Source organism: Chelonoidis abingdonii, chromosome 4 (assembly GCF_003597395.2).
Source record: "Chelonoidis abingdonii isolate Lonesome George chromosome 4, CheloAbing_2.0, whole genome shotgun sequence".
In the NCBI taxonomy this organism is placed as follows: domain Eukaryota; kingdom Metazoa; phylum Chordata; order Testudines; family Testudinidae; genus Chelonoidis; species Chelonoidis abingdonii.
In genome coordinates, this window is record NC_133772.1 from 49,257,900 (window position 1) to 49,284,349 (window position 26,450).

The 26,450-nt window shown below is 44.1% G+C and overlaps 1 protein-coding gene and 1 long non-coding RNA gene across 3 annotated transcripts in view; one reads left to right on the forward strand and one right to left on the reverse strand.

Annotated features, from left to right (window-relative positions):
- LOC142046752 (uncharacterized) overlaps positions 1-26,450 on the forward strand; it is a 257,988-nt gene that overhangs the window by 102,553 nt on the left and 128,985 nt on the right. The gene's annotated exons all lie outside the window — the stretch shown is intronic.
- Positions 1-26,450, reverse strand: part of PDE3B (phosphodiesterase 3B) — a 288,726-nt gene that overhangs the window by 81,949 nt on the left and 180,327 nt on the right. For both annotated transcript variants that reach the window (XM_075065146.1, XM_075065145.1), the window contains exon 5: positions 5,287-5,393. In XM_075065146.1, the coding sequence (XP_074921247.1) occupies positions 5,287-5,393 (107 nt within the window). The remainder of the gene's footprint in view (positions 1-5,286; positions 5,394-26,450) is intronic.

Below are 26,450 nucleotides of genomic sequence, written 5' to 3' on the forward strand. Positions count from 1 at the left end.
GGATCGAGTCTTTGGAGCGGGTGTGCTGTCCCGAGGGGAAAGTATGGCCCATGCGGGCCCAAATAGCTCTGCACTCCATGGTGTGTGGAACAAGGCACTAGGTGGTGCCATCCCATGGGTTTACACAACCAGGAGGTATGGGTCTACGGGCGTGGTCTGCAGCTCATTCGACTAATCTCTGGTGCTACCCACGTGGTGACAGGACTCTAAGGATGGAATTCTGATTGTGACGATGAATACATCCCCTGTAGTTCAACTCCTCCTCACTAGGAGGAAGGCCTGTTCGAGGATTTACCCTGAATTCATTTGTTTTAGGTGAGACCAACAGTCTTTAAGGTAAAGGCTGATGCAGTGTAGGTGACACTAGGTCACTTTTGACTGGAGTAAACGAGTCGAGCTGAGGCAGCTGAAGGGTGAAGCTGATAATGAATTGCTGTGAGGGGAAGCTTGGGACTGCGTAACTGGGAGATTCTAGTCTTTGGCTCGGGCCAAAGTAGCAGTTGTTAATTTATAGCCGGTGCCGTAGTTTGGTGCCAGCGCTATAAAGATAGAGGCTTGCGTGCCTCAGGGGGGGCTGATTTGTCATCCGCATTCATTGTCGGTGCTGATAGGTGCCATAATCGAAGGCAGCAACTGTAAAAGCGCTGTGCCCCAGTTCGGCATGGAGCCATTGCGCTGCCGGCCAGACAAGCACAGGTGGGTTTAAGCGCGGATGCCGTAAAGGAGCCCGGCTCGTCGCGAATGCTCAAGCAGGTGGTTATCATCCGGTCAGTATGACTATTGGGTACTAGACTCGGAAGAAGGTTTTGTCTATGGTCTTCTTCTTGACATTGAAGTGACAGGGAATTCGTCTGCGTATTAGCTGCTTTCTTCTTGCTTTTTAGACAGTGGCGAGAGCATCGTGTCGTGAGAGAGGCAGAGTCCGCGCCAGGCGATCTGACGACGGACCCTAGGGATATTCTAAGGTGAAAGACTGAAGTGAGTTTTCTCTCTCTGTCTTTCTCACTTGGAGCTTAGTTTTAGGTGTCAGCATGAGTGAATTTTATGTTGGGAGCATATGGGTCTCCCCAAACATTTTTGCATGTGAATGTCCATTCGGAGATATGCCTACAGGGAGAGCAGCAACTTAAGACCTGTGGAACCAAGGCATATTTTGAAGCGCGCTGAAGAGAGAAAAAAAAAATAATATTTATTTTTTTAAAAACAGCTATGAAAAAAGGGTAGGTAACACTACTAATATATGTCTAACTACAAGTTAATTTTAAATGAGGAAAGAAATTCTTTCAGAGTTCTAGCTGAGCTCCGTCTATCAAGCCGGGGCTATATGAATGAGGATATCGCTAGCATTGCTCACTAGAGTGATAATAACTCAGTGGCGGGAAGGCTATCTGAGGCTGCTGAGCACTACAGGCACTACGGTATCAGCTGAGAAGAGTCTCCGAAAAGCAAGGCACAGGGGATGATCGACACATAGAGTGGATGTCCGATCAGGACATCTTGTTTCGAAGAAGAACTGTCGTACTTTGAGGCCTTTCTTGTGACTGAAACTGATGGGATCAGAGAGTGCGGATGGACTCCTGGTACGCCTTGGGCCTGGTGGTACGCCCAGGCGTCAAATGACCGCTGAATGGGGGCTTGGTCTGGGCCTGTCTCTTGGATAGCACTCTGGTGGGAACATTGGAATCGCGATCCTGTGCATAAGGGCTGTCTGCGTGGGACGACCCTGATGCGTGTTTGGATGGCCATGGAGGGGCTGAAAAGCCCTGGGCAGAGTCTCTGTCTCTAGCGGACCTTGCTCTACTCGGCACCGGGGACCGGTACCGGGAGCCATACCGGTACCGGGAATGAGATCGGGACCTGCGACCGGAGCAGTTCCGGGAGGTCGACCGAGATCTCGAGGCTTGACGTCGAGAGCGGCTACGGGAGTCACGGTGCCTGGAGCAGTGCCAGGAGCTGGAGTGGTGCCGAGAGTAGCGGGCCGGCGAACGGGATACTGAACGGTGCCGCGAGTGTGACCGGTACCGAGGAGGAGAACGGTGCCTGGACTGTGAGCAGCGCTGGGAGCGGGAGCGCCGACGGGACCTAGAACTTCTGCGTGACTGTGATCGTGTATCGTGCTGCTCTGCTGTGCCGACAAAGGATGGTCTTATCAAGACAGGCCTGCTGATAGACTGTATTACGTGCACTGGCGGTGCCGGGGATTGAGGCAGCGTCGACTCTGTCATGGCAATCAGATCCCTTGCCGTTGAGAATGTCTCTGGCGTAGATGGAATAGCAAGCTCAACCCCGACTCTCGCCGGGGAGCTGACAGGCACCGGACTCGACGGCCATTGTGGGACTGGAATCGACAGTGCCGAGGTCGTCCGTGCCGTGGCAGGTGTCGGTGCAGGGCGATCTGACTTAGACGAGCTCTCTGGTTGCAGTGCAGGTGGCACGGAAGCAGCAGGAGTCTTAGGCTTTCTTGATCTCGGGGAGAGGGAGCGGTGCCGAGTCGACTTTGGTGCTAGCGACGGCTGGTGACGAGAGGCCTTGGCAGTACCGGCACGGTCTGGTGCCGAGGAGGCGCTTCTACCTGCCGACTGTCCAGAGCTCGGTGCTGAAGGTGGAGGGGTAAGAGCTGCCTCCATAAGGAGCTGTTTTAGCCAAAAGTCCTGCTCCTTTTTTGTTCTCGGCTTAAAGGCCTTGCAAATGCGACACTTGTCTGCCAGGTGAGATTCCCCAAGGCACTTAAGACAGGAGTCGTGTGGATCTCCTGTCGGCATCGGCTTGTGACAGGCCGAGCACGGTTTGAAACCCGGTGATCCAGGCATGGGCCCTGGCACCAGGTGCGGGGAAAGGGCTAATCCCCGAACCCTTCTTAACTATAACACTAACTATGAACGATAAGAATTAACTATAACTATATAACTTTGAACTATATACACAAAAAGTAACTAGAGAACTACGAGTAGCTAGGGAGGTGGAGGCCAGTAAAACCGCACTCCACAGTTCCAACGACCGACACGGGCGGTAAGAAGGAACTGAGGGGCACCTGGGTCAGTAGGGGTATATCTGGCGCCACAGTGGCGCCACTCCAGGGGGTGTCCAGCCGACCCACTGAGTGTTGCTAGGGTAAAAATCTTCCAACGAACGTGCACGCGGCGCACGCACACCTAATTGGAATCGATACGAGCAAGCACTCGAAGAAGAACCTAACACTTCTATCACTTACTCCATTAGTTCAAGTGGCAGAGCTCTGGTGGATCTAAAGGTTCCAGCCCCGTTAATGACCTATGTGAATGTCAATATGATATGACAAGATAGAATTTTTGCTTTTTCAGTTTGCTTTTTTAAAGATCAAGGAAATTACACACATGTACACACAATATTAAAACACTACTAGGACTGCAAGTCAAGCACTCAACAGTTAGGAAATGCCATGCATGACCTTAATTTCCCCCTACTTTGTGCATATGCCTTATATAACAGACTTTAATTACATAATTATATACTGTTTGTTCCAGAGGACCCTTGCCTCTTTCAGTGCACAGACAACCTTAATCTCGGCATTTCCTAATGTCTGAGTGGTTGATTTCTGCAACCTTAGTAATGTTCTCTTAACTGCTTTTTAGTGTAATTATACATATAAAATAGACTACAATATATGACCGAAGACATCACTGCATATATTTAAGCATGTCATATTTTCCACATTGGGTAATACTGCATTCTGTTTTCCCTTAATTAAGCATGCATTTAATGTTTTATTTTATAACTGAGATACTTACTTAGTAAATAGTCAGCCATATTTGAATATTTTTTCAATTTATATATTAAACTACAATTTTCTTTTCTCTGATCTAATATGTTAAAACCACAATGTTTGAATAGGTAAATGTCAATCTGTGCAAAAGAACACCTTTCTCAAGTAATCTGTTTTATCAGACTGAAAAAGTATTCCTGGATTGCACCTCCCTTGTTAGAAGGCCATCTATGCAAAGCAATGAACTGTCGATGATCCTCTGAGTGGTTCTTAAGTTTCAGTGTATCTTCAATTTATATTTATATTTTAAAAATATTGGATTATACACAGTATTTTATGCTGTATATAATGTCACCAAGGTGCTAATCCTGCAATTTATCCATAAGAGGCACAGGGGTCTAACCACATGCAACAAGTTGCAGGAGCAGAGCCTGAGTTTGTATGCTGCTTAGGGTTTAGGAAAATGAAATGCGCCTAAAATCAGTGAATAAACTAGACAAACCCAGTGAAAAGAACGGATTTAAAAATATACAGTACAGTTTGAAGAATAATGATATCTTTAATTAAAAAAATAGTTATGCATCCCCAATGAAACTTTTATACTTATTTTTAAACAGGCAATCAAGTCTCTATTTTAAAAATTACATTACACAGTTTAATAGCTTATTGAAATTACGGTAAAATCAGAGATGCATAGGTGGAATTGGCAGAAGAACTGCATACTAAGGCTCTAATTTCATATGAGCAAAGAGACCAATTCTAATCTCTAGTACACGGTATACACATTATATACACACTGGTCATTATGAAATTCAACATTTACTAAGCTACTACATAGCAGCATCTGATATTTCTATTTTTCTCATACTCCACAAAGCTTATTAACATGTAAACTCCTTTCTTAGGCTAAAAATCTCTTTTCATCAGGCTTGATAATGCAACAAATTCCATGACTTCACTGGGGCTTCCCACAGATACAGGAGTCTGTCTATACGGTGCTTATGGCACAATCAGGGTCTTGGACTGTAAGCTTCATTACTAGGTGGGGGCAGTTTCTTAATGTGTGTTTGTACACATCACAGTAGTATGGGGATCATTTCTGAACTGAAGTCTCTAGGCACTGCTGTAATACAAACAATAGTAATATAATTCTAAGAAATAAAAATTATGACATAATAGTTATTACAGTAACTTTGCAAAAAAATTTAGTGACAACCATTGTATATCTCTTGAAAAGCCTGCAGGTGTGTGTGCTAATACAGTAGCAGAGAGACTTTGTCCAGTTATACAGCATTGTATTAATATTTTAGATTTGTATTGAGATAATATTCAATATGTCCTCTGAATATTCTTAGAAGTAAATTAGATTAAAATTATTTTCAAGCATGTGCTACATACTGATGCTAACTTACACTGTTATAATGTACAAAATAATAGGTCAAATTATTGTAATGTGTGGCGTACAAGAGGGTTTAATATAAATCAAATTTCTCATAATCATAGCAACATGTTGCAAGATGTATAGAATAAGACTGCTAACTTACCAGCTCGTCTGGGACCTATATGATGAGTCATTGTCACCGAAGATGATCTCTGTTTTGGTATTGTCAGTAGATTTGTACTGAAAGGCCCATTTGGATGGGATCCTTGGCTAAAATAAAAAAATAAGAAAAATATCAAGCATTCTTTTAATCTGCTTTGCTTTCTTGCTTTCTATTCAGTTGTAAGGGCAAATGCATATGTAGATCAGCTCATTTCAGTTTAGTAACACAAATCTAGACACACTGTAGCAAAATGGATAGGCTGTAATGACTTATACAGTACCATTACCCTTCAAGTAAAATGAACTCGTTTCCATCTATTATATAGAACATAAACCTTTGAGTATGACATAAGACTCTGATGGAGAACACTGAAGTAATTCTAGAAAGACATCAAAGCTGTGGCAAGTAGGCTGAAGACATATACTCACCTAGCACAGCATCTTAACGTTCCTTAGTATTGTTTAGAAAATGTACCTTACCTTCTCCAATAGTTGTTTCGAGCCCTGCTCTCAAATGCCACAGTCAAGTTTTTAAAGGAATGTTATGGCCTGACAAATTTCTTCAAGCTACCTAATTATGAATAAACTAGAAAGCAATATTAGCATTACTGGGTTTGGTTTGGTTTTGCTTAGCAGGACAGCACAAAATCTATGCTGTCCATACATTAATTTCATGAGTCTTGGTAATAAATAAATATCAAAATCTTAATTCAACTTTGGACTAATAAGAGATGGGCAAATCTTTTCAGTCATTTTTGAGGTTTGCTATTAGTAAAGTCACCCTAGTATTTTTCTTTCTTTTAATCTGAATTTTTGGCAGCCAGTTAGTGGTGCCCTAGAATGCACTGTGTGACAGGGAGGTCCCTGAATGGTATGAAATTTCATCTACAATAAAAAGTGAATTTCTCCAGAGCGGTTGCTCAAATGTTTCTATATGCACCAATACAACTGTGACTGCTATGGCACACTATGGACAAAACAACTAAATCCTGGTAAAGACACCTGATGCTATAGCGGGAAGGAGAGATGCAGCTATAACAAAGTTCTAGCAAGCGATTTGTTTGCTTATCTGAACTGCAAAATCTTTATGTTCACTAACCACTAATTAGACACTAGAGGCTATTTTCCAGAGCACTACATATACACCAATTCTAAGTAAATAAATCCACATCATATTTATTTAAACCTGAAAATTAACAAAATTAGAATTATCCTCTGTAAAATGGCCTTGAATTTTCTATACATCAGTCTGGAATGGCTACTGTGTTCACTGTCACATGAGCAAAGGGCAGAGCTACAAATGGCTCCAAAAAACTGTTGCTGACATAATTAGTAAATGCATCATCAGGCTTTTGTCATCATCAATAGGCATATTTCTCCTGAAGCAACTAAGTGATGCATAATTCTAAGTTATTTGGTAACAGTTCTGGCATAGGCTTGGTAGATCTTTTAGCGCTGAGGCAGAATGCTTAATAGTTTTCTTCAGAGACACTGAGTTTAATATAATTAAAACATCGGAGGGAAAACACCTGACTTTGCACAGCAGAGTAGAAATACAAGTCTTCTTAGCTACAGGAACTAGTGTGTTTATCATAAGTGGGGGGGTAGAAATTAGCTGACAGCCATTTGTACGCTTGGATTTATAAAATTTCATTATTACAGTGGCTATGTTGCAGGAAGAGAGGTGGGGAAAGGTAAAAGACAGCTGTATTTCCAAATTAGAAATTTTAACTTATATAGCAAAGATGTTTTCCTAACCTCTTCCATTAACTTCTCAGCATCAGAAAATAGATTGGCCCTGAAAAGGTAGAAATTTCATATAAAAAAGGAAGATTGTCAAGCACTTAAGGTGCCAGTCTAGGACTCAGGAGACCTAGGTTCAACTCCTTGCTCTGGCACAGACTTCCTCTATGACCTTAGGCAAGTCACTTAGTTTCTCTGGGTCTCAGTTGTACATCTATAAAATGTAGATAATAGTACTTATAGACTTTTATTCTCCATCATAATAGTGCTGGATAAGATAAATACATTAAATATTATGAGGGTCTTTCAGATGCTCTGGTAATGGAGGCAATAAAAATACAAAATCGATAGAAATGTACAGTATATCCCACCCACTCAGGACCAGATGAACTGCTCATGCAATTGGTGAGCAGCTACTTCCACAAGTAGTCTACTGGACTTAAACACACTAGACACCTTACAGAAAGGTATGAAGATCACTCAAGCAAGCTTAGAATCCAAGGATGACATTCACCTTTGTGCAGGGGGCCACTAAAGGATAAAGTACAAATTTAAATTTATATAGACACACACACAACTTCTGTCTCCTGAGAGCATCACCTCAAAGATGAAGCATCTGTTTGCTCTCTCTATTGCAACTGTGGGGAGAGTGTCAACAACAAAAGAAGGAAGTAGGTTAATTGATGGTCCCATCTGGAGAACAGAAGAATGCTAGAATACTTTGGGCTGGTGAAGGAGAGGAGAGGGGAGGGGAAAAATTATGCACATTGCTGCCTCAAATTGAGCTATATACTCCGACATGCTATTAGGTAAGGGTGGGCATGCTGAACCACTACAATATTTGTGATACCAGGGACACAGAATTTTGTCATGAAAGTGCAAAGGTTGAAATCCAGCTTGCAATCTATAGACCAATCTGAGTTGTCCTTGTAAATTAAGGTGCATATGGTCTATAACATAACCTATACTCACTTGATCACATATTCAGTTTTTCACAGGTCCTCTGCCTCATTCAGTGCACAGGACGTATGCAGTTCACTGAATGAGCAGCTGTTTAGTATGTTGGATAATTCAAACACAAGGCCACCATTTCTCTTCTTCCAGTTCTGTCTCATTTGCTACACACCTTCCAACTCTGGAATGAATGAGAGAGAGCAAGACTCATTCATTATACAACCCTGTTTCATTCCTTGAGAACTGACCTCTCTGTGCACTGAATGAGGAAGAATTTCTGTGAAAAAAACATGGCAACATATGTAATTAAAGACTGTGTAATAATCCACACACACAAAGAGGCTAAATTAAGGGTCCCACAGGCAACCTTAATTGTATAATTTCCTAACTTCTCAATGCTTTAGTTTGTGACCTTAATCTTCTAATATATTTTAATATGACAGTTTTTAAAAAGTAAATTGAAAATACAAATTCCATGAAGTGAAACCATATTGACCCCATATGGTTCACCAGCAGAGTTAAGCCTTTAGTTCCACAACACATCCCTTTGCAACTTAAGCTGAGTAATGGATAGTAGTACAGTAAAAGCTTTGTTATCCAGCATGTTGGGAGAGTGTGTGGGCGGGGGGTGTGTGCCAGTTAGTCAAAAATTCTTGTTAACTACATACAGCACCATACAGAGAGGTAGTAGAGTGTCCGGAGGTGTCCACAGTACCAGACACTGAACTAAAGAAATTGACAAATCCTGATGAGTAAGTGTTGGTACCAGGTGAGATGATTTTTGAACCATGGCATAACCCGTACGGAAAGATTCAGCTGGTCACATGCCATAATGTTATATCCTTGGGGGCAGCCGGTTTAGGAAGAAATCACTTGAGGACAGACAGCAGACAGCTAACAAAACTACCATTTATTTACACACACAGAGCTCACCTAACCGGCCGAAGCAGGCTAGGCTATCCCCTAATAATCTAACTCAGTTGCCATGGGAACAAAAACCATGACAACCAAATACACAACATATTCCTCCCCCTCCCCAATAAGAACATCCCCTAAAAAAAACACTCACTAGACTAGAGAAGGAGGGCAGACTGCCTCCATTCCTGGCTAAACCCTGGGGATTATTTTGCCCCATAACCGTCAGTTCGCCGTAGCTAAAGATCCAGCTGATGAGGAGGCCTTCTGTCTCTAGGTGGATTACGGCAAACTCCTGGTGTTGTTGCACCTGAAAGTACCATGGGCTCAGGGTCCGCAGCACGAACAGGTGAGGAGGTGGTATCAGTTAGTGCTGGGCAAAGGGGTATCTCAGCTGCCAGCAGTAATGGAGGAGAACAGTCAGAAACAGGTGATTCGTGATTCGGTGTCTCACCAGAAGAGGTGAAGTCAGACCACTCAACTGCAGATGTGTCCTGAGGACTGGCATGACCTGGCAACAGCTGATCTACATGTCGCCGCCAGGTAAGATTCTCTGCAGTCGGACTGTGTAGGAAACAGGTCCTGTTTGAGTGATGATCGTGGCAGGGACCCATTTAGCCTGGAAGTATAATTCCGAGCAAAACTGGCTGTCCCGGGCTAAAGGTTCGGTCTTTTGCTCTGGGTGCCCGTCTGATGACTTGATATTGCTGCTGATGTTGCACAATTTGTCGGGGTTCAGAAGGTTTCAGCAGATCAAAGCAAGTGCGCAGCTGTCGTCCCATCATTAGAAAGGCCGGGGATGCCTGGGTCGTAGCATGAGGTGTGTTTCTGTAGGAAAGTAAGAAGGTATCCAGACGCTTTTGAATGGAGTGTTGTCCCCTTGCTGATTTCAAAGCGTGTTTCATTGTCTGCACAAATCTTTCAGCTAATCCATTGGTGGATGGATGATGATATGGTGCTGACGTGATGTGGTGTATCCCATTTGCCTTCATAAAATTTTGAAACTCCTGAGAGAGAACTGAACTGCGGTCCGTTGTCGCTCACAAGTTGTTCTGGCAGACCGAAACGACTAAAGAGTCCCGTAGTTTTTGGATAGTACTCTCTGCAGTAGTGGACTGCATTATAGAGACTTCTGGCCATTTAGAATGGGCATCTACTGCCACCAAGAACATGCTTCCTTCAAGGGGGCCAGCGAAGTCAATGTGAATATACGTTGCCACGGGTTTTCAGGCCAGTCCCATGGGTGTAGGGGTGCCCACTGGGGTGCATTCCTCACACCCTGACATGACATACAAGCTTTTGCCTTCTCTTCAATAGCACTGTCCAATCCAGGCCACCAAAAATAGCTTCGTGCAATTTCCTTCATGCGCACTATTCCACAGTGACCGGAATGTAGCTGTTCTAACATCTGTGATCTCAGTGGTGGTGGAATAATGACACGTCTCCCCACAACAAAACAACCAGATTGGACCGATAACTCCGTCCTCCTGGACATGTAGGTAACAAGGTCGGGTGAGACCGGAGAGGTTTGTCGAGATTTTCCATGCATCACCAGGTCCATAACTTGGGACAATACTGGGTCAACGCGAGTTGCCTTCTTTATCTGAGTAGCAGTGATGGGTGTATTCTCTACCTGTTCAAAGTAGAAGATTTCCTTTTGGGCACTATCTTGATGTTTGACCGGCAAAGGCAACCTTGAGAGGCCATCTGCATTGCCGTGCAGAGTGGATTTCCGATATTTGATTTCATATGTGTGTGCTGAAAGTAACAATGCCCAACGTTGCATACGACTAGCAGCTAATGGGGGAATGCCTGTGTAGGGTCCAAAAATTGACGTCAGAGGTCGATGGTCTGTGAGAAGAGTAAACTTTGCCCAAACAGGTACTGATGAAACTTCCGAATTTCAAAAAAAATTCCTAATGCCTCACGTTCGATTTGGGCGTAGTTAGTTTCTGCTTTGCTTAGAGTGCGTGAAGCAAAAGCAATAGGTCTCTCTTCTCCCGAAGGCATAATGTGTGACACGACTGCTCCCACTCCATAAGGGGAGGCATCGCAGGCCAATTGTAGGGGTAAGGATGGATCAAAGTGCGTTAGAACTTCAGAATTTAGCAATGCATCCTTAGCTTTGTTAAATGCAACATCACAGGCTTCAGTCCACTTCCAGGCCTTGTTCTGCCCAAGGAGCTCATGAAAGGTTTTAGCAGTGTGGCTAACTGTGAGATGAACTTTCCATAATAGTTCAGTAGTCCTAGAAACGAGCGCAGCTGGCTTACATTTCGAGGTGGGGGAGCCTCCACAATAGCTTTAACTTTTGCAGGGGCCTTATGAAGACCTGCAGAATCAATGATGTGTCCCAAAATATTCAACAGAGGGCTTGAAGAATTCACACTTGTCTTTGCGAACTCGTAGGCCATACTCTTCCAGTCTTTGTAGGGTAGCCTCTAAATTCTTTAAGTGATCCTCTTCATTCCTTCCAGTGACCAGGATATCATCCAGATAGCACTGAACTCCTGACAAGCCACACAAGATCTGGTCCATAGCCCTCTGGAACAGGGCGGGAGCAGACGTTATTCCGAAGGGTAGGCGACAGTATCGATAAAGCCCCTTATGAGTCACAATAGTCAACAGCTCTTGGGACTTTTCATCGACGTGCATCTGTAAATATGCTTGACTCAGATCAATCTTACTGAACTTTTGTCCCCAGCCAGGCCTGCGAAGAGGTCATCGATGCGGGGAAGCGGGTATTGCTCTGCACACAACACTGGGTTGACAGTGACTTTAAAATCACCGCAAATCCGGAGAGAGCCATCTTTCTTCACTATTGGGGATGATAGGAGTGGCCCATGAGCTATGGGTAACTGGTATTAGGACTCCATTGGTGACCAGGCGCTCCAGGTCTGCTTCAACTTTTGGCCTGATGGCATATGGCACAGTTCGGGCTTTCAGATATTTTGGTGGACTGTCAGGTTTAATGTTCAATGTCACAGTGATTCCCTTCATACTTCCCAAATCATCTCCAAAAACAGCAGCATGTTTCCTTAGTATAGGGGTTAGACTGGTTTCTTCTTTAGTCATCCGGTGCACTTCTGCCCAGTTCAGCTGAATCTTCCCAAGCCAAGACCTACCCATTAAGGCTGGGTAGTTACCTCTCACCACAAACAGTGGCAATTTAGCAGCCTGTCCATTGAGCTCCACCTTAACATCAATAGTGCCCAACATGGGCACAGCTTCTCCCGTATACGTCTTCAGAACAGTTTTTTGTTGCCTTAAGCGCAGAAGATGCTGTAGCTTTTCTTTATACACAGTCTCGGAGACCAGCGAGACGGCTGCACCGGTGTCCAGTTCCATGCGTATAGGTTTGCCATCCAACAACGGGGGTTACCCAGTATTCATGTGAGCCCACTGCCAAAGACAAAACATGCAGTGGCACTTCCGCTCTTGCGATGAGGTGTCACCTTTGATCATCCTGGGTCTGCTCTAGGGTATGCAGGTTCCTCTTTTTGTCGCCAGACCACAGGCCTCTTTTTTCTTTTGTTTACAGGCACACTCAATGTGTCCCTTTTTGCCACAGTGTCGACACACCAGGTCCTTACACCAGCATTCTGATGCCTGGTGACCTGGCTTACCACAGCGGTAACATTCTTGACTCCTCTGCACAGTTTTGTGGGTAGGTTCTTGTGACACTTTTTGCACCCCAGGGGATGCACCGATGTATTGCGCCTCCCTTGTAACCGGTTCCATGGAGACAGCAATATCAACAGCCTTCTGTAATGTAAGCTGAGCCTCCGTCAGTAGGTGCTTCTGTATAGCTTCACTGTACAGGCCACATACTAACCTGTCATGCGGGGCATCATTTAACATCTCTTTAAATTCACAGTGTTCTGCTAGCTTTTTTAAAATTGCTACAAATTGTACAACTGTTTCATCTTCTTTTTGGTCTCTTTTGTGGAGCCTATATCTTTCAGCAATTACCAGTGGTTTGGGGGAAAAATGGGACCCCAGGATTTCCACAACGTTATTGTAAGATTTAGTCTCAGGCTTAACAGGGTGTAGTAAGCTGCATAGCAGGGAGTAGGTTATAGCCCCTACAACGCTTAAGAATATTAGCACCTTCTTCGCTTCTGTAATGTCATTTGCAATAACAAAAAGCTCAAAACACTCAGTATACACATGCCACTGCTCTATATTCTCATCAAAAGGTTCCAGTGGCCTGGTCAGAGTAGCCATGATTTTTAGTTTCACTTTCACAGACAGTGCAAACAAGCAGTTTTTTTGTTTGTTTTTTTACCTTGACTTCTACTTCCTTCTGTTACTGGCGCAGCACTGGAATCGCATCCATCGTCGCCCCTTGTTATATCCTTGGGGCAGCCGGTTTAGGAAGAAATCACTTGAGGCCAGACAGCAGACAGCTAACAAAACTACCATTTATTTACACACACAGAGCTCACCTAACTGGCTGAAACAGGCTAGGCTATCCCCTAATAATCTAACTCAGTTGCCATGGGAACAAAAACCATGACAACCAAATACACAACACATAGCATATGCTTCAAGGGTTGATGGCATCAGGGTAGCCTCTTGCTGTCACTAATCCAACAAAGATTGGATCCCAGAACCAGTTGGTACCGCCTTAGGGGATTATCATAATGGGGCTGGTACCAGTGCTAGAGTCAATGACCTTGTCTGAGAAGTTATTTGTATCGGAGAGTGCCTTGGATTGAGTACACGCTACCCTCCCTTCCAGTAGGTTTGATGGACTTTGGTGCCATAGATCTTGATCTGCAGGATACTGAGTCCTTCAATGTTGTCTTCTGGTGCCTCTTACTTGGTAATGGAATAGACTGGCATCGAGACTCTGCCAATACAGGAGGCGCTCTCCAAAGAGGCAGTCTCTGAGCGGGGAAGCTGGGCTGCCTCCATCAGAAGGTGTTTTAGTCTGACCTCCCTATCCTTTTTAGTTCTGGGCTTAAAGTGCCTGCAGATTTGGCACCTCTCTCTGACATGAGCCTCTCCTAGTCACTTCAGGCACCTGGACTGCAGGTCACTAACTGGGTTCTTGAAGTACTGAAGCCCAAGAACTGAAGCATGTCCCAGCATCCAGTATCCAAATGGCAGAAACCAGAGTACAAAAAAGTACCTCAATAGAGAAAATCTCCTATTAAAAATATCTTAACACTAAAACTATTAATGGAGTACCAAACTATATACAATACCCAAACAAGAGAAAACTTGAATTAGCAAGATAGAACTAATAACCATCATGAGCAGTAGAAAGGAACTGATGGGTGTTGGGGGTGGCTCTGCCATTTATATTATCATGCAATAGTATGAGGCAGCAGAAGGCACATGCACAGCCCCAATGGGATATGGCTGTGGGAAAATCTCCGATAATGCACTGGGCATGCATACACTTGAAGAATCCCCACACAGAACAGAGACAGGTGACAAAAAACAAGAAATGTCCAACAGTTGTTCAATAGGCATAGGGGAGATGGCACTAGTTTCAGGGCCTAAGCAATTTGACTGTGGAGTCCCCACTGTCCAGAAGGGTATCAGACATAAGGTGAATGCCTAAAGGTCCAAAGCAAGGGACTCTGCCCAGCCCCAGAAAGCTAAGGGCATGTGAGATTCAGCATTTGGATCTCCTCACAGCAGTCTGAGTTTCCAACAGGTGGAGCTCAACTAGATATGTGACAGTATTCATAGTTCTTTTTCATCTGCAGAACTCATACAATGCTCATCTGTCTTTGCAAAATTCTTAGCTGGCATTTACAAATGCAATAACTAAAACAAAGATGGGTGAAGCAATTTCCCCTGAACAAAACTGTAGTGTAGTGGATAAAATAAAGACTTAGTAATTAGGAGACTGGTTCTGATCTTCATATTGACTTGCTGTATGATCTTAGAAAAGACACAATCTCTGTGTGACTCAGTTACCCTCTCTGTAAAATACAGATTTGCTACCTCACAGAACATTTTGAGGCCTAACTAAATAATATTTATAGAATGTTACATAAGTGCAAACGACTATTAAATCAAGCCAGGGACTAGAACTCAAGACTGCATGGTTTTCAACCTTGTGCTTAAACCACTAGGCTACGGGATCTTTAATGAGAACATTAGCAGCACGTGTTTCTGTTTTGGGTAATCTAGAATAACATTTCTTGTAGCAGAATTCCCAGTATGTTGAGATCATCTCAATGGGCGCAATGTATTTCATTCCACAGACCACAGCACAGGTGCACAGGATGATTAAAGTGCAGCATAAACACTAATAAAATTTCATAATCATGATACCAGATACATTTTCAAATATTCATAATTGTTATTTTCACAATACAACATTAAAGAAATTGTTAAACCGTGTACTACTTGTCAGAGACTATATACATTCCAAATTTAATGTCTCAAATGTTAACCATTTTTTAGTTATACTGAAGAGGAAAATATTGCACCTTTTTATGACATAAAGACATACTTTCTATCACAGATTCATAACTCAAACATAACCATAGGGAGTTTGCTGAAACTTTCCAAAACTATCATGTTTGAGCAGAGCCAAGCTTGGAATATTTCAGTCCCAAAGAGTTAATGTTTCACAAAGTTAGGTACATCTGAAAAGAGAGGCTTATAATAGATACTGTTTTATACCTTAAAAACAAAAGCAGGTATGCCCAAATTCCTATATTTTTAAGCTTCCATAGATTTGAATTGGAATGATCTCAACTTTGGATCAGAGAAAGCTTCTTTAGTGATAAATATAAAATGCTAAATTATATGTTTTAATGAAGCAGACTATTTTCTTACAGATCAGATCTGAAAACTTTTTATAGGTCTTTTAAGTTGGAAATGATGTTTGAGCCTTAAGCGTCTCTGGCCTTCTTCTCAAATCACCATGTTTTTATATTTATTGCAGTTATTATATTTTTAATCCAAAACCTGGTTTTGAAGTTTCATGTACCTATACTGCCCTTTAGAAAATTAACTATAAATGAGTAACTATGTTGTTAAACTGTGCCATCTACTGTTATAAGTGTGAAATTGCATAGCAAAATTTCAAATCATGCGTTTATTATAAGATATACTTTTCTTTTGTGAACATATATTTGATATGCTGTATAACTGAAAAATAACTCTTCACTTCAATAGTGGCCCATCACAGTGAGCCATCACCACAGTTGTTCACTTTCAAAAAGACAAGAGCCTCCTGATGGGTAAATAGTAGTTGTGTAACCCACTGGGAACATGCCTCAAGTTGTTCTCCAGTGGTCTACAAAGTGGTCTACAAAGGGTTAGCAATTACTTCTGCATATATTAATATAAATAATTCTGTATATGTATTAATTCTGATAAATTCTGTTAGGGATTTGGAGGCCAAGGGGGTTTAAACCCTGCAGCTGATCTATGCTGGGGGATGGTACAGTTGCATGTGACTCACACAGTAAAGAAATCTATTTAAAAAAGATTTAATACTTATAAATTATGAATTTGTAAATTATTTGTGATTTGTGTGATTCATATTTTATATGTTTTGTTGTGCAACCCTATGATCAGTGTATATGTTGTGTTCTCCTCTGTACCCAAACTAGAAGATGTTTGTGATAACTCCCAGTTTGAGAACCAAGTTCTTTAGTATAAGCTATAAAGGCTCATGCCTTCAGCTTTGGAGATTATTGGGTCAATCGTGGGTACTGATCAACATGGATGCCCTCATACTTACAGGCTACCCACATTTGTATGTTTGAAGGCTGAGAAGTATGATTAATACTGCCAGTGAAGGAAGAGAGCAATAGGGAAACCTGCTGGTGGAATACAGGCAAGTGCAGCTTGCTTCTGCAGCTTCTCCTAGCCAGTATCCAAATCCTAGACATTGATGAGAGACTATGGAGTATTTTGGGAAGTGGGTGATTATTTAGACTCCCGCATGGAAGTTTTGTTCAACTATCAAGTTATGTTGCCACTGCTAAGTAGGGTTGCTCTTGTTGTACTTACAGTAATTTTTAACTAGAGATAAAATGTTAGGCATGAAGCTTTCAGTGAGCTGCATCACAGCCTCTCACCCTCATCAGAAGGGCTGAAATAACCAAGAGCAGCTTCAGCTGCAAAGTTTATCCCTCTGATTCCCAGGGCAGGTTACTTCTGAGGGGATTCTGTGCCAAAAAATTAAAAAGTTTACACACAGTATTTTAAAATTCTGCAAATTGTATTTGTCAATAAATGTGGAGGCTCCAGCCTGGCAGTAGGGAGCACAGGCCCCTGGATGCAAGAAGGTGGGAATTCACTCTGCAGTCCCCCACCACCTCAGGACAGGGACTCAGCAGTGAGGCTGCACCTAACCCCGACACAGTGCAAGGGCCAGGCTTGCTGCAGAAACATCGTGGGGCCCTGCCCCTCCACGACAGGTGCACCAAGTGTGAGCAGGCAGGATCCAAGTGTGGAGGGGCTTAGTGTGGGGGAATCCAGGTATGGGGTGAGAGGGTTCTGTATGGGGCAAACTGTGTGCTGGCAGCTCAGTGAGGGATCTGAATGCACAGGGCATTGTTTTGGGGTTTTGGGTGCAGGGGCAATGGAACTTTGAATGGGGATCCAGGTAAAGGTGGTTGGGGCTCAGCGAGTGGGGTCTGGGTGTGAGGGTATGATGCTCAGTGGGGGGAGGGGGGATACAGGTACTGGAGGAGTGGGGGGTCAGGTGTAGCTTTTGGAGTTCAGTGGGGTCGGAGTCCAGGTGGGGCCTCATTGGGGTGGTCAACGTGCATGGGGTAGTGGGGCTTCTTAGGGTGAGGGTTCGATGGGCCTGCTTAACGGGAAGAGCCCCAGCTGCTACCAGAAGACACGGCATGCTGGGCTCCTGTTTCTCCCCCATCCCCCATTCCCCATACTCTTTTCACCCCATCCCACCCCTTCTCCTTCCTCTCCCCTCGTCTTTTCCCACTGTCCCCTACCCCATCCCCCCTCACTCCCACATTCCCCTTCCTCTGCCCTATCCAATCTCCCTTCCTTTCCCACTGTCTCTTCCTTCCTACCCCATCCCTTTCCCCTCACTCCCGTTGTCCTGCCCCACCATGAGCACTCACCGTTGTACAGAAAACAGGGCATCCAGCACACATGGACAGGGAAGCCGACCAGCACTGGGACCCAGGAGGTTGCATCCAGCTGCAGTCAGTAAGCCAGAGCTGCCAGGCAGCTCTGTGCTTGCAGAAATGGGTGAAAGGGCAGTGGCAGATGATCCTGCCTGCCCCCAATGCCCTGCCTCTGTTGGGGGGCGGGGAGCAATGCCCCTCCAATTATGCCCATGGGCGTCCCCAGCCTCTCCCCTAGCTGCTCTGGGTGCCGGAAATGAGGCGCCTGCACTGCCAAGGAAGGGTGCGTGACTTCTTGCAGCTTCCCTTCCTTCCCCATCATTTTCTACGGGGAAGCAAAGTTGAATATGAATTCTGCAAATGCGCAGTTGCACAGAATTCCCCCAGAAGTAGCAGATGCAGCTCCTCTTCTTCCTGTGTGGGGAACTATCCATTAAGATACACTATAGTTGTAAAATACCCAATGAAACCAGCAAACAAAAACTATAGTTAGTGACAAAGTTGAGGCAAGACACTCCCTTTGAATCAAAACCTTAAAATCATAAAAATAAAAAGTTAAGAGGAAAGACTGGCAGAATTTGTGGTTACTTATCTGAATTTTTTCTTTTTCATAGAACTAGGTCCACAGATCCTCAGTATTGATTGTGTGTGTCATCATCTGTCTGTAGCTGTAGGAGCAGAATCAAAGCTGATTGGACAGGTGAGAAGTGACTAGCTCCCACCTTCCACATACCCTCCAGTTTTCAGATGCTTCCATATCTAGCACCTCTGGACTGTGAAACAAAAAACAAACCTCTTGTCCTGCATCAGCACCTTGCAAAAAATAATACTGGACAGGAAACATTATAAACAACAAGAAAGATTTCTACCTGTTTTAGAAAACTTTAACCATAAGTAAAACAGATCTCCTTTAATGGATGCTCAAGACACATCAGATCTGTGAACCTATTCCTTCAAAGATGGAAAAATTTTCAGGTAAGTCACCATTAATTCTCCCATTCTCTCTTTGGGCTATGTCCACAGATCCTCATTGTGGGATTTTCTCAGCAGTGATATTATTTCTGGAAAAGGAACAAATTAACATCACTGAGAAAAAGGATTCCTTTAAGGAATCACCACAACGTGCAGGACCTGCCTGCCAAAGGCTGTATCAGCTGAAGACTGAGATCTATCTTGTAAAACTCAGTAAATGTATGCAGGGATGATCAAGTTGCAGCTTTACAGGTTTCCTTATAAAAAGTCTGCCCTTTCTCAGCACATGATGCTGCCGCTGCTCGTGCTGAGAGCGCTTTTATGCCCAGTGGAGAACTGAGTCTCTTTGCTTTATATGCCTCAGTGAAGCACCAGTGTATCCAGCGTGAGACTGATTGTTTAAATGCTTTGGCACCACTTTTCCATGAATGAAACAAGATCAGCAAGACTGTTTTTCTTAGGCTTTTAGCTTTTTTCAGATCTTTAAACATCATCTTACATCTAACAAAAGCAATAGTTTCTCCTTTGGGTGAGAAGGAAGTGGACAAAAAGACAACAATCTGACCTCTTGTGCTTGAGAAAAAAATCAAATTTACTTTTGGGATCTGTACACAAAAACACCCTATCCTTGTGGAAGAGGCAGCAGGATGGATCAATTGACCAAGCTCCCAACTCTGATACTGTTCTTCGTGATACAATAGCAATAAAGGTTGATTTGATAGTAACGTAGTGGAATTAAACTGATTCATAAGTTCAAAGGCACCTTCATTAAGGCATTGAGAACAATGCTCAAATCCAAAGACAGAACTGTATGCACCTTAGGAGGACACAACAGATGGAGCTCTAATGAAGCAGCATATGTTGTTATGGTGCACTCTGAATTACTAACAGCATAGAAATGTGTACTTTCAAGGTTTTAGCCTGGAACTAAAGATCAAAGCAGTCTTGTAAAAATTCTAGAACATGAGACACTTTGTCTACAGGACGCTGAATACAACTCCCCCTCTAAGCTTTAGATTTAGATCATATCCTTGACTGAAACTTGCCTGTGGAGTTTATCCCAGAGGTCAACAGAGTGTTCTGGAGATACACCTATCTCATAGCCAATGGGAGCCACTACAATCACTTCTGTTGCTGCCTTCTTCTGTATTACCCTGGAGATGATGAGACCTGGAGAAAAAACAAAGTAAGCCCTTGGCCACTTGAGTGACAGGGCATCTATGCCTAGGGCTTCTGGCTCTCTTCTTGCAAAGTACTGGTGGGCCTTTCGGTTTCATGGATGAAAAAATCCAGTGTTGGAGTTCCAAAAATTTTGGTGATCAATCAGAAGGATTCATTGTGAAGACTCAGTTCCTCCTGATCAATTTTCCTTCTTCTCAGCCTTTGTGCTACTGGTACCCTTAATATGCAATATGACAGATAGTAGATGGGCCTCTGCTCACCTTCTGTAGCTCCCTTAATGATTTATGTACACCATTGCCAATATATTGTCTGTCAATGTAAGAATTTGATGTTCAGCAATGCTGGGGCCAGCGACTGAAGACCATACTTTATGCCCATAGTTTTAGAAATGTTATGCTTTTCTTTTTCGTCCCGTGAGTCACATTCTCAGAGAACATATCCCCACCCCCACCTTCCAGACTTGCATCAATTGTTATGACAGACCTGTTTGATTCCACCATGTCCACCCTTCCCTAGAACCTCTCCAGATTCATCAACCAATCCAGGGATTTCAACAAGTGATGTAATGTTCAGCTTCTGAGAGGAGGGAAAAAACAGAAAATTGTCGGGAAGGGACAGCAGGAAGCTCCACAAAGTCCTCAGATGCATTATTGCCTGGGATACTATTTCTATCCAGGACACAATTATCCCTAGAATACTCATTAAAAGATTGCTTACTGACATCCTCATGCATCTCCTGAGAAAACGATCACTGATATTATCTTTTCCTGTCAATAGGATGTCAGAAAAATGTTGTGGCTTTTATCAATCAGCATTCCAAGATAACTAAGTGCTGAGATGGCTGAAGATGACGCTTTTAGAAATTTACTATAAATCTCTGTTGTTGCAATTTTGAGATTATGGTCTGAGTTGCTTGAGTGGACCCCCACCTTGGACAGGCTCTAACAAGAAGAGTGATACTCAGCCCAGGTCTACATTACGAGTTTAGGTTGAATTTAGCAGCATTACATTGATTTAACCCTGCACACATCCACACAATGAAGCCTTTTTTTGAGTTACAGGACTCTTAAAATCAATTTCTGTACTCCTCCCCCGATGAGGGGATTAGCGCTGAAATCGACCTTGCCGGGTCGAATTTGGGGTAGTGTGGTCGCAATTCGACAGTATTTGCCTCTGGGAGCTATCCCAGAGTGCTCCATTGTGACCGCTCTGGACAGCGCTCTCAACTCAGATGCACTGGCCAGGTAGATAGGAAAACTTTTGAATCTCATTTCCTGTTTGGCCAGCAAGGCAATCTGCAGGTGAGTGCAGATTTCATCAGCAAAGGTGACCATGATGGAGTCCCAGAATTGCAAAAGGGCCCCAGAATGGACCGAACAGGAGGTATGGGATCTGATTGCTGTATGGGGAGATGAATCCATGCAATCAGAACTCCATACCAAAAGACAAAATGGCAAAACATTTGCAAAAGTCTCCAAGGGCATGAAGGACAGAGGCTGTAAGAGGGACCCACAGCAGTGCCGCATGAAACTTAAGGAGCTGAGGCAAGCCTACCAAAAAACCAGAGAGGCAAATGGCCGCTCTGGGTCAGAGCCCCAGACATGCCACTTCTGTGATGAGCTGCATGCCATTCTAGGAGGTGCCCCTACAACTACCCTACCCCTATGCTTTGACTCCATCAATGGTTTTGGAGACGAGGAAGATAGCTCACAGCAAGCAAGTGGAGAAACCATTTCCCCCGACAGCACGGAACTGTTTCTCACCCTGGATCTGGAGTCAGTACCCCTCAAACCCACCCAAGGCTGCCTCCTGGACCCGGGCGGAGAAGGAACCTCTGGCGAGTGTACCTTTGTAAATATTATACATGATTTAAAAGCAAGCATGTTTAATGATTAATTTGCCCTGGCATTTGCGGCCAGTACAGCTACTGGAAAAGTCTGTTAACGTGTCTGGGGATGGAGCAGAAATCCTTCAGGGACATCTCCATAAAATTCTCCTGGATGTACTCCCAAAGCCTTTGCAAAAGGTTTCTGGAGAGGGCAGCCTTATTCCATCCTCCATGGCAGGACATTTTACCACGCCAGGCCAGTAGCACGTAGTCTGGAATCATTGCATAACACAGCGTATGGTCCCGCTGTTTGCTGGCATTCAAACAACATCCATTCTTTATCTCTCTGTGTTATCCTCAGGAGAGTAATATCATTCAAGGTCACTTGGTTGAAATAGGAGGATTTTATTAAGGGGACATTCAGAGGTGCCCTTTCCTGCTGGGCTGTTTGCCTGTGGCTGAAAAGAAATGTTCCCCGCTGTTAGCCATGTGGTGGGGGGAGGAGTGAAGCGATCATCCCAGAGAATTGTGTGTCTGTGTATGTGTGGTGGGGTGGTTAGCCGGGTTTGTGCTGCATGTTAACCTGAAAACCACAGCCCCTCCTTTTAAATTGCCAGCCCATTTTAAATGGCCAACCCAACAGCTGCTTGGTGTGGGAAATGAGGGCGCTGCTGTTTGAAACTATTCTCACTTGTTATGAAAGTTAAAGAAGCCAAAAGACTTTAGTCTTACCATGGCTGCCTGCAGGCCAAATTCTGTTGCCTGTCCCTGCATGAGTGATCTCTCACACAAAACCGGCATATCCTCAATAAGAGGCAAAATGAGACCTTGCACCGAAAGCACATGTGCTATGTAAAGTTTACAGCAAGGTTTACTGTGAGAGTCTACCCATTGTTCTCTAAAATGTGTCTTTTTAACTACCACTCTCCCTTTTTTTTCCTCCACCAGCTGCAAAATTTTTCAACGTTCACATTATCTTCTCTTTCCCAGAGGCTAGCGATCATCAGAAGGCGAAAAAAATGCATTCGCGATTAAATGTTCTGAGCTCATGCAGTCCTCCCACACTGAAAGAGCCCAGCAGAATGCATGGAAGCAGACAATGTCAGAGTCCAGGAAAGCACAATATGAACATGAGGACAAGTGGCGGCTGAAGATGATAGGTGGCGTCAGCTTGGTGACAGAAGGCAAGAGGCAATGCTGAGGCTACTGGAAGAACAAACTGATATGCTCCGGTGTATGGCTGAGGTTCAAGAAAGGCAGCATGAGCACAGACTGCCGCTATAGCCCCTGTGTAACCAACTGCCCTCCTCCCCAAGTTCCATAGTTTTCTCACCCAGATGCCCAACGATGCAGTGGCGAGGACTTCCGGGCAACCAACCACTCCACCACAGAGGACTAGCCAAGCAACAGAAAGCTGGCATTCAATAAGTTTTAAAGTGCAGTGTGGCCTTGTCCTTCCCTCCTCCCCCACCCCACCCGGTGCTTCCCTCCTCCCCCACTCCTCCCGGGATACCTTGGCAGTTATCCCTTATTTGTGTGTTGAATTAATAAAGAATGCATGAATGTGAAGCAACAATGACTTTATTACCTCTGCAAACAGTGATTGAAGACGGGAGGGGAGGGTGGTTAGCTTACAGGGAAGCAGAGTGAACCAAGGAGGGGGAGTTCATCAGGGAGAAACAAACAGAACTTTCACACTATAGCCTGGTCAGTCATGAAACTGGGTTTCAAAGCTTCTCTGATGTGCACTGCGCCCTCCTGTACTCTGCTAACTGCCCTGGTGTCTGGCTGCATGTAATCAGCGGCCAGACAATTTGCCTCAACCTCCCACTCCGCCATAAATGTCTCCCCCTTACTCTCACAGATATTGTGGAGCGCACAACAAGTGGTAATAACAATGGGAATATTGATCTCGCTGAAGTCTAGCCGAGTCAGTAGACTGTACCAGCGTGCTTTTAAATGTCCAAATGCACATTCTACCACCATTCTGCACTTGCTCAGCCTATAGTTGAACAGCTCCAGACTACTGTCCAGACTGCCATGAGTCATGGCATTAAGGGGTAGGCTGGGTTGCCAAGGGTAACTACAGCATTTCAACATCCCCAACGGTTATTTTCTGGTCTGGGAAGAAAGTCCCTTCCTGCACCTTTTGAAACAGACCAGAGTTCCTGAAGATGCAAGGGTCATGTACCTTTCCCAGCCATCCCATGTTGACGCTGGTGAAACGTCCCCGATGATCCACCAGTGCTTGCAGCAGCATTGAAAAGTACCCCTTTTAGTTTATGTACCTGCTGCCTTGGTGGTCCGGTGCCAAGACAGGGATATGGGTTCCGTCTATTGCCCCATAACAGTTAGGGAATTCCATTCCAGCAAAGCTATCCACTATGACCTGCACATTTCCCAGACTCACTACCCTTGATATCAGCAGCTCTTTGATTGCATTGGCTACTTGGATCACAGCAGCCCCCACAGTAGATTTGCCCACTCCAAATTTATGCCTGACTGACCAGTAGCTGTCTGGCTTTGCAAGCTTCCACAGGGCTATCACCACTCGCTTGTAAACTATGAAGGCTGTTCTCATCTTGGTATTCTTGTGCTTCAGGGCAGGGGAAAGCAAGTCACAAAGTTCCATGAAAGTGCCCTTATGCATGCAAAAGTTTTGTGGCCACTGGGAATCATCCCAGACATGCAACACTATGCAGTCCCACCAGTCTGTGCTTGTTTCCCGGGGCCAGAATCCACAGCAGGAACCTGCCCCATTAGCATCATGATGTCCACATTGCCAGGGCCCACACTTGGAGAGTTTCATTAGGAACTGGGGAAACTTTTGGGATGGGGAGAGCCTATACAGGAGAGATGGGCTCCACCTAAACCAAAGTGGGACCAGACTGCTGGCACTAAACAGTAAAAAGGTTGTAGAGCAGTTTTTAAAACTAGGAGATGGGAGAAAGCCCGACTGCTGCAGAAGAGCAAGTGGATCGGACAGAGCTTCCTCTTCGAGGCGAGTCTATTGATAGAGATTCTCCAGGGTACAGTCAGAAGCAGAGGACTTGGAAGAGGATAATGTAAGGGCAGATCAGATGAAACATTCACATAAAGAATGGACACATCAGAAAAGGGCAGACAATCAATTAGTGACAAGGTTTAAAGTGCTTGTACACCAAATGCTAGAAGTCTAAATAATAAGATGGGTGAACCAGAGTCTCATGATGAAGGAGGATATTGATATAATAGGTCACAGAACCTTGGTGATTTGGAACAATCAATGGAGACGCAATTATTCTTGGGTACAAAATATTATTCGGAAGACAGAACAGTCGCGAGCGAGTGCACTATATGAAAAATATAGAATCAAATAAGTAAATCTAAGATCTTCATGTCCATAGAATTCATAGAAATTCATGCTCTAATAGAAGTATAACATATGATATATCGGACCACCTATAACCAGCTATAGTGATGATATGCCCTGTACCGCTACAAGATATTTTAAGGGCGAAAAACGGTCACTTAAGATTTTGTACTTCATTTTTGTATTCTACATTTTCTTTCACTAATCGTGCCACTCCCCGCTCGCATGAAACCTGTTCTGTCCTCGATATAATTTTGTACCCCAATCAATTGCGTCTCATTGATTTGTTCTCAAATCACCAGTTTTCTGTTGAGCCTATTATATCAATATCCTTCCTTTCATCATGAGGTACTCTGTCACCCATCTTTATATTTTAGAGCTTCTAGCATTTGTGTACAAGCACTTTTAAAACTGTCACTATTTATTGTCTGCCTTTTCTGATGTGTCCGATTCTTTTATGAGAATGTTATCTCATCTGATCTGGCCTTTACAATTATCCTCTTCCATCCTCTGCTTCTGACTGTACCCTTGAGAACTCATATCAATAGACTCGCTCTCGGTGAATTGATGAAGTCTCTGCCGATCCACTTGCTCTTTGCAGCAGATCGCTTTTCTCCACTCTCCTAGTTTATAAAAACTGCATTACACCTTTTTTACTGTTTAGTCAGCAGGTCTGCCCACTTTGTGGTTTAGAGTGAGCCCATCTCTCCTGTATAGGCTCTCCCCCATCCCAAAAGTTTCCCAGTTCCTATGAAAACTCTCAGTGTGGGCCCGTGCATCGTGACGGATCATGACTAATGGGGCAGGTTTCCTTGCTGATGGATCTGACCACCAGGGCAAAACAAGCACAGACTGGTGGGACTGCATAGTGTTGCATGTCATTTGGGATGATTTCCCGAGTGGGCCACAAAAACTTTTGCATGCAGATAGGGCACTTTTCATGGAGACTTTCTGACTTGCTTCCCCTGCCCTGAGCACCATCGAATACCAAGATGTTGAGACAGCCTTTCAAAGTTTAATCAAAATGCTGTAGTGAGTGATAGCCTGTGGAAGTTGCCAAAGAGACAGTACTGGTCAGTCAGGCATAGATTTGTGGTGGCCAAGATGCTGAGCTGTGGGGTGCTGTAAGGACTCTCAAT